The sequence below is a fragment of the Pantherophis guttatus genome, chromosome 6 (genome assembly GCF_059756535.1).
Source record: "Pantherophis guttatus breed Tessera chromosome 6, ASM5975653v1, whole genome shotgun sequence".
NCBI classification, from domain to species: domain Eukaryota; kingdom Metazoa; phylum Chordata; class Lepidosauria; order Squamata; family Colubridae; genus Pantherophis; species Pantherophis guttatus.
Window position 1 is genome coordinate 94,329,484 of NC_142068.1, and position 8,969 is coordinate 94,338,452.

General features: G+C 43.1%; 1 protein-coding gene across 1 annotated transcript; it reads right to left on the minus strand.

Annotated features, from left to right (window-relative positions):
* Positions 1–357: 357 nt before the first annotated feature.
* On the minus strand, positions 358–7,178 carry LOC117676132 (uncharacterized). The gene is made up of 3 exons (XM_034435386.2): positions 6,892–7,178; positions 3,105–3,167; positions 358–687 (listed from the first exon to the last, which is right to left on the minus strand). The coding sequence occupies exons 1-3, from the start codon at positions 6,950–6,952 to the stop codon at positions 548–550; spliced, it is 264 nt and encodes an 87-aa protein (XP_034291277.1). The 5' UTR covers positions 6,953–7,178; the 3' UTR covers positions 358–547.
* Between the last annotated feature and the right edge of the window lie 1,791 nt (positions 7,179–8,969).

Genomic DNA, 8,969 nt, shown 5'->3' on the forward strand with positions numbered 1-8,969 from the left:
GTAGGCCCATTTTTTGCCCTCCCAGACCTTCCGCGCAGCCCCTGCACTTACCTGGAATGATGAATGGGCTGTGTGGAGACTCCTAGGAGGGGCAGGACAGGGTGCGTGTGGCCAGTCAGGTGGCATTTGGGGGTTCGCCGAATCCTGGCAATCCTTGCCTAGAGGATTGCCCAAAACCCCAAGAGCCCACATCTTCTCTGTGATAGCCCCCTCAAATAACTGGAAGAGAGCTATCATGTCACCCCATATCCTTCGATAGGCAAAGCATAATTGACTTGGCAATTATGTACGATTTAGTATTTTCACTCGGCAGGATATAATCACAGAAAGCAATGATCAGAAACAAGTCGTCACCAATTCACTTTGAAACAATTTTTTTTAATGTTTTGATACAACAACAAAGTTTGCGCAATATATAATTTAACCTTCAATGAAGGTGTAAAGTACATCTAATAGGGTAGCCATGGGAAGATAATTTCCAATGCATAAAAAGATAAGTTGGATCGTTTCAAATGCACCAGGCAAACCAAAAGAAAGACCTGCCCATTTAGGTTGAAACGTTCTTCTTTTCTTCCTTCTTCTCTCCGCTCTCGCCGAAGCTTTTACCCCACGCCGTTATCTGACCTGTGACATTTTGCACGGCTTTTTCGCCAGTATCTTGCGCCGTTTTGCAGGTGTCGTCAATAACTTTTTTAACAAAGGGAAATCACGAGATGGTTAAGGGTCTCTTAATATACAACTTCGCCTCCCTGGGGATATAGCAAAACTGACATTTCCTGAAGTCTGCAATAGATTATCTCTGAGGTTTCTTCAGAGTGTAGATGCCCAGAGCCCTTTCTTCTATATTATAATCCAGGGGTGTCAAACTCAAGGCCCACAGACCAGATCCGCCCTCGGGGTTCTTAGATCTGGCCCACGGGGCCTCCCTGGAAACACTGAAGGACCAGCCTGCAGTGCCTCTGCCAGCAAAAATAGAGCTCGGGAGGGTCGCGTGGGGCCCTCCCGAGCTCTGCTTTTGCTGGCAGAGGATTGCAGGAGGCCGTTGCAGCCGAAAACGGAGCTCGGGAGCCTGTTTTTGCTGGCAGAGTGCTCTGGCCACCACAGGCGCCCCCTGACAAGTGACGTTGAGCTGGCCACGCCCCCTGAAGTCAATCACAACCCTGATGTGTCCCTCAATGAAATTGAGTTTGACACCGCTGTTATAATCTGACCCCAAACCACGTAATCTTGGGACGCTGCTGATAATTCTTAAGGTTCCAAGATCAACGTGATCCAGTTCACTTAACAAATTATACTTATCAAGAGATACCATCCCATTCAACCAGGGGTGAAATCCAACAGGTTCTGACAGGTTCTGGAGAACCGGTAGCGGAAATTTTGAGTAGTTCGGAGAACCGGCAAATACCACCTCTGGCTGGCCCCAGAGTGGGGTGGGAATGGAGTTTTTGCAATATCCTTCCCCCAGGAGTGGGGTGGGAATGGAGATTTTGCAGAATCCTTACCCTGCCATGCCCACCAAGCCACGCCCACAGAACCGGTAGTAAAAAAAAATTGGATTTCACCACTGCATTCAACCCTTAACAGAAAACTTGCTAACGACAGAATTTGGCCTTTCCCCGATCTGATCTTAACATCTGATTTGTTCAAAATGAGTTTTTTTTAATAAAAGTCCTAAATAATTAAACATTGACCAGACCAAACCAATTTGTCAATGGTTCAATTTCTCTATCTTTTGAAAATTTCTGTCATCGTTGGATTTTATTTTCTATGACTTCTCAATGATTTCATCCCTGAACCCTACTTCATCCTGTTCATAATGAAATATGCATGCAATGTAGCCTGACTAGGTGGCTCAGTGGCTAAGAAACTGAGCTTGTCGATCAGAAAGGTCGGCAGTTCGGCGGTTTGAATCCCTAGGACAGGTCTCCTGCGTGAGCAGGGGGGTGGACTAGATGACCTCCAAGGTCCCTTCCAACTCTGTTATTGTTAAGGTAATCTCCCATTGCCTCTGAGTTTTGTTAGTTTCTAGGACAATTTACAAACTTGAGGCTGTTTCTGGCTTTCCAGAAAGAAGTAAAAATTAAGATCACCATTAATCAAGTTCACTCCTGGTAACCCTCCCATTATTTATTTATTTATTTGTTTATTTGTTTGTTTATTTATTTATTTATTTATTATTTAAATTTCTATACCACCCTTCTCCTTTCGGACTCAGGGCAGTGAACAGCCAAAAATAAAACATTTGTACACAAAAGTTAAAATAATTTTAAAATAATTAAATAATATAGCTTAAGTTGGCACTGATCCAGAAGTGATTTGCTACTTCTTCATCGGTAAAATTCTTCTGGCTTCTCAATCTCACCCATAATCCTGAGATGGGTCCCCCATCCAAGTCTTAACCAAACCTGAACCTGCTTAGGTCTTTGAGATCAACCAAGATCAATCGGTGGCAGGAGGAGCCTAGTATAAAAACCTGCCTAAGAAAGTGCGTTTGATTTTTTTTTAAAAAAACAACATTGAATCTCTCCTTCAAGAACAGAATTTCTTGATTTGAAGTTTTCTGTTACTTGGTATAGGTCATTGATGGCGAACCTATGGCACATGTGCTAGAAGTGGCACGCAGAGCCATATCTCCGGGCATGTTAGCTGTTGCCTGTTGCTCTTCTGGGTTCCAGTACGCAGCTGGCATGGGAGTGCCAGAAACTGGAAGAGCAGCCCCTTGAGCTGAGCTTCCAGTTTTGTGCCGGCCAGCTGGTCTTCACGCCAGAAACCAGAAGACCAGGTGACCAGCGTGCATGCGCTCCGGGGAGCTGCTCTTCCGGTTTCCGGCACTCCCACACATGTGCGCCAGGGAACTGCTCTTCCAGTTTCCCCCACGTGTGCACGCATGCTCCTGCTTTGGCACTCAGTGCCGAAAAGGTTCGCCAACATTGATATAGGCTAACTGAAGACAAGTTTATTACAAGCAAGATCAAACCTGACTTCTCTAGTTAGAAGTCTGTACAGGAGGCAAACTGCTCCAAATTGGGAAAAAATGTACCATTTTCTTTTATTGTAAGAGTGAAGGTGCTGCTCCTAACTTAATATAAACTGTCTTGTCTTACCTTTCTGACCAGTTTCTGTCGCTTGATCCAGAACGTGCTGCACAGCCTGCCCTGCTGAATTAACTGCAATCATAAACAGTAACATAAATTACTGTCACAGTCATAAATTACATACACCAGTTGCCAAAAACAGTTCATTTTACATTTTAAAATAACAATAGCCAAACTAGCATGTATAGTAAGAACAATACTATTTCGAAAGGCCTATTTAGCATAAAAATTCTCAATAGTAGGAATAAATTATTAGGTTACTAATATCGACATTCCAATTTTTCTCAAAAAGAGTTACGTTTGTGCATACATTTTTTGATCTGTCTGGTTTTGACAGAGAAAGTTGGAAATGCTAAGTTCTATTTTATAACTGGGTGAAACTTTCAAGGAACTTTGCAGAAGAATCTTTAAAGTGGCACTAAATATCCACACTTCAAAAATCCAACTCTCTAAACCAGGGATGTCAAACTCGATTTCCGCATCAGGGTTGTGTTTGACCTCAGAGGGCTGGGGTGGGCGTGGCCGGGGTGGGCATGGCCAGCTTGACATCACTCGTGTCGGGGGCACCTGTGGTGGCCCAAGCGCTCTGCCAGCGAAAGCAGGCTCCCAAGCTCCGTTTTCAGCTGCCACAGCCTCCTGCAACCCTCTCCCAGTGAAAACGGAGCTTGGGAGGGCCACATGTGGATGAGTCATGGAAGGATGAGTCAACCTTGAGCAAGTCAGGATCGAACTCCTGGCAGTGGGCAGAATTAGCCTGCAATACCGCATTCTAACCACAGCCCCACCACTGCTTTTCTGGCATAAAAATGTCATTATTATTATTATTTTTTTAAAAAAATGGATCAGGAAAATAAATATAGCATAGGACAACTGAGAAGTTGCAGATTTGCCCCCATGCATAGTTTAGCAGAAATTCTCCAAATTAAAGAATTAGGTGAACAGATGCTAGAGGCTCAGAATGAACTCTTAAACAGAAGAAGAAGAAAAACCTATGAGAAAGCTGTGTTTTAAGAAAATATAACTGGTAGACTCCTTGTGCCAAAATCTATGTTTATGAGGGCTAATCTTGTCTTCAGTCATCACTGAACTCTGGGAAAATTGCATTAGTCAGTGAAAGTCAAAAACAAGGAATCCGAGACCAGCCTGGGCCTTATAATAAGATTTATTAGTTTTAAAAGGTACTACTTAATTCTTAATTCTGATTTTTGTCTCCCAGCTGTAAAATTTGCCGCTTAGGGAATTCTGTAAGTCACCTTGACTTCTGATCAGTTGGTAAATGTATATAAATGTATATAATGATTACTCTTTGGCGAAGTTTAAAATAACAGTTTGTGACTTGAGAGGACTTGAGTGGAAAGCTACAGAACGTCTTTCAATTTTCTGAACCACACCTTTTTTTAAAAAAAAAAGAGAGTCAAAGGCAAGATAATGCCTCGGGGTGACACAGTTCTGGGAGAATGACGATCAAAACCAAACATTCTCAGTTTCTAATCAACAAGAAATTCTTTGTTAAAACACTTCTTGGGTTTCTATTCCATCCACATGTCTATGATCAGATCTTAATTTATGAAATCTACATGGCGGCATGGCGGCCTCAGCATCTGAAATGGGTACTCATATTATGTAACAACTCACCCCACCCCAACCCCACCCCCAAAAAAAACTCGAGGGGAAAAGGCAGATATTTTTTTTCTTTTTACTTCGCCTCCCATTAAATTCTCACATAAAGGACCAGGCCTATAAAATGATTCCCTGCAAAGCCCTTATTTTTTTCTACTTCTTTTCACTTCTCTACATCCTAAAATACCACAAGGAGGAAGAATCTGAGGACATCAATGGTGAAGAAACAAAAGATCCCAAGGGAGGGAGGGAGGGAGGAAGGAAGAGAGGGAGGGAGGTTCCATGTTTTGAATCTAGCGGTATGAAAAAATCAGCAGGGAAAAATATATAAGCTACCGCTTCACCGACAGTAGTGGCCAAAATTGTGGAAATCTTTTGGGAAAAGTGTATTTTTGAGGTTTGATGGCTAATAACACCACTTTTTTTTTTTTTTTGAGTTTCAAGATAATCCTATTCCACTGCTTGGAACCTTAACCCAATTAGAGCCTTGGTAGTACAGTGGTCTAAAGCACCCTGTTATTAAGACCAGCTGCCTGCAATTACTGCAGGTTCGAATCTCGCCAGGCTCAGGGTTGACTCAGCCTTCCATCCTTTCTAAGGTAGGTAAATTGAGGACCCAGTTGTGGGGGCAATAAGCTGACTTTGTATAAAAAAATATACAAAAGGATGAAGGCTATTGCTTAGCGCATTGTAAGCCGCCCTGAGTCTCCGGAGAAGGGCAGCATATAAATCAAATTTTTTTAAAAAAATGAAAATCGATGGAGCCGACTAAAGAAACTTGTTAGTCAGAAGCCACCCAGCAATAAAACCCAGTTAATAGAAGCAATCTTTCAATCTTGGTTTCACATGATAACAGCTGCAGAACTAAAAAACTTGGTTCACTCCATGGGAAAACGTTGTAAGGCCATAATTCATGCTGAAGGTTACCCAACTCAGTATTAACTGACATGGGGATCAGTTTTGTATATCTCGTTTTTTCAATGGTGATCATTTTTGTATATCTCATTTCACTTTTCTTCTTTATAACTGCTATTCTAACAGCAAATCCTTCATAACATTTATGGCATTACACTCTTGATTAAATTATCTTTCCACTGATATATAATTTTATGGTACTACTCAAAAAAAAAAAAAAACCGGTGTTATTAGCTAGTTTTAGAAAATACACTTTTCCCAAAAGGTTTCCGTAATCTTGGCCACTACTGGCCAAATTAAACTGTTTGGCAAGCATGTCGCATTAGGGTAACAGATTAGCAGAGTTGGAAGGGATCTTGCAGGTCATCAAGTCCAACCCCCTACCCAAGCCGGAGACCCTACATCTGCCTCTACCTAGGGTCGAACTCACAACCTCCTGATTGTGAGGCAGGAGCTCCACCTCTAGGCCACTGGGTCTTGGTTATCTGGTGTTATCTGAGTCTCCCCAAAGATGCAGACAAGGTAAGATTTCCCAGGTCTAATTCATATTCCTTATATTGGATATATCAGGAAGTGTTCTCCTACTAAGCCCTTTCTCCAAGCAAACCTATTTTTTACACCCTGGAAATAAACATTTTTCTATCCTAACTTGCACACTCCAACTTAGGGATAGACACTGTGTGTGGGGGGGGGAAGTCTCCCTTGACCTCAAGTCCTTATGACTTGACACATTGGTTTATTTTTCTTGGCCGTGCTACACAAGGTTGGCCACTGTCTTTTTCTGGGAGGTCTTTGTAGCTTCCCAATCTGGCTTGCAACTCTCAACTCCTTGGGGACCTCCCGTCCTGTAATACCCGGGTTGACCCATTCTCCAAATCAGCCAAAGCCTGGTGTCCAAAGATGTGGACACCAACACCAAGAAGCAATGGGTGGAAACTAATCAAGGAGAGAAGCAACTTAGAACTAAGGAGAAATTTCCTGACCGTGAGAACAATTAATCAGTGGAACAACTTGCCTCCAGAGGTTGTGAATGCTCCAACACTGGAAGTTTTTAAGAAGAGGTTGGATAACCATTTGTCTGAAGTGGTGTAGGGTTTCCTGCCTAAGCAGCGGGTTGGACTAGAAGACCTCCAAGGTCCCTTCCAACTCTGTTATTCTACCAAGTTGAGGATAGAAACCAATTCTCCATCCAGAAGGATTAGATATGAACTAAGATTGAAAAGATTCCAGAACGACAAAAGGAGAAGCAGAGTCTATTTACCTGCATCCTGTGCAGTGTTGCCTATCTTGGATGTTTCCTCTGATAAATTGAATTTAAACATGTTTTCTGTCCGTTGGGTGATGTCTTGCTGTCTGCTCAGCAGTAGATTCTCAGTTCCCAAATGGAGCCCGGGGCCGGTTGGGGTTTATATAACAGAGAACCCCTCCCAGAGGGCACGCGGAGAAGCTCTCGCCAAGCTCTTGTTTGGTAACTAGTTTCCAGTTTCAAAAGCAAAGCAGGGATGTTTGAAATTACAGTGTTCCCTTTTGGAGGAAGAGGGTGTGGTTAGGCTTAAAAGCATGAGAGAGAGAGAGAGAGAGAGAGAGAGAGAGAGAGAGAGAGAGAGAGAGAGAGAGAGAGAGAGAGAGAGAGAAATGTAGTTTTCCATAGCCACAAAAGGAAAATGATTCTTATCTAGAGTGTTGGAAAGTTCCTGGCTTTTCAAAAATATTTCCAGTGTGACGTTTACGACGTGGAGACTCTACAGCCACAATAAAAATAAAAATATTTTTCTTTCCAACGGACGGAAGGTGTGGAGAGAGGCTCACAACTGCCAAGGATTGGGATCTGCTCATCTGGGCAAAGATTCAACTTTAAATCAAATTTGCAGTCTCGTGATTCCATGAAACGCAGCCTGGCGGATAATATCATTTGCTCTTTTGCTAACAGGGCTGGAAAAGGGAGAAAAATGGAAGGAACACAGTCAAGCCCTTGATAAAAGATCTGATAGACCTTCTTTGAATCTGGTAGGATGCAAATTATACAGCTTAAACCTTGTGTTTAAGATGTATATGGATATGGTTAGAAGCAACCTGGGATTGGAGGAGAAACTTCCTAACAGTGAGGACAATTAATCAGAGGAATGGCTTGCCTTCAGAAGTTCTGGGTGCTTCATCACTGGAGGCTTTTAAGAAGGGACTGGATGGCCACTTGTCTGAAATGGTATAGGGCAGGGGTCAGCAACCTGCGGCTTTGGAGCTGCATGTGGCTCTTTCACCCCTCTGCTGCGGCTCCCTATCACTCAAAATATGTGTCACAACCACCAAAGTGCAACACCTTCCAGCACATGATTTATGGAGCTTTTCAACCCCCTAGTAGACCAACCATGGAGAAATCCAAGAAAAGAAAAGTTTCAGAAGAAAAAAGAACATTTAATTCAATTACATATGCTAGTTTTGTGGCTGCTCAAGAAATAGTCAGGCACGGGAAGGGTTTTGTGGCTCCCGGTGTTTTCTTTTCTGTGGGAAATGGCTCCAAATGGCTCTTCGAGTGTTTAAGGTTGCAGACTCCTGGTAGAGGGTCTCCTGCTTGAGCTCCAAAATCCCTTCCAGCTCTATTCTGATTCTGGTTCTGGTTATCAACTTTCTCTTTGGCAAGAAGGATCTTGTTGGTACAACACGGGGTTTTGAAGCAGAAGGTCTCACATAGGCTCCCAGAAGCCCCAGTTTTGCTACCGCAGATCTGGAAACCTGATCAGCCTTTGAGTCTCCTGGAGACCCTGTCCTTTTTTCTGACGTTGCTGATGAGAAGATGCAAGGATTGGAAGGGGTGAGCAAATACAGAAGGAAGGATCTTGTTCAGGAAAGACTGTAACTCTTAGATGTTATTTCTGAGTTTTAACTATCAGGCGGTAACCCGGAATGGTTTCCATGCAGTTGTTTTCTGGGTCTTCTTGATGGGATCTATGAGCTGTGATGGTGCAGTGGTTAGAGTGCAGTACTGCAGGCTACTTCTGCTGATCACCGGCTGCCAGCAGTTTGGCAGTTCGAATCTCACCAGGCTCAAGGTTGACTCAGCCTTCCATCTTTCCGAGGTCATTTTACCCCAGATTGTTGGGGGCAAGATGCTGACTGTGTAAACCGCTTAGAGAGGGCTGTAAAGCACTGTGAAGCGGTATATAAGTCTAAATGCTATGGCTTTTGCTATCTTGGTTTGACGGGTCCAATCTTGCACGAGAAGCTTTGATTGAAAACATAAAATAATTGAAAAACAAACAAACAAACAAAACCATTCCCAATCTGGGCAAATTGTGCAAACCAGCTCCCCAAATTCCATAACCGGCCCAGCCATTGCTGAGA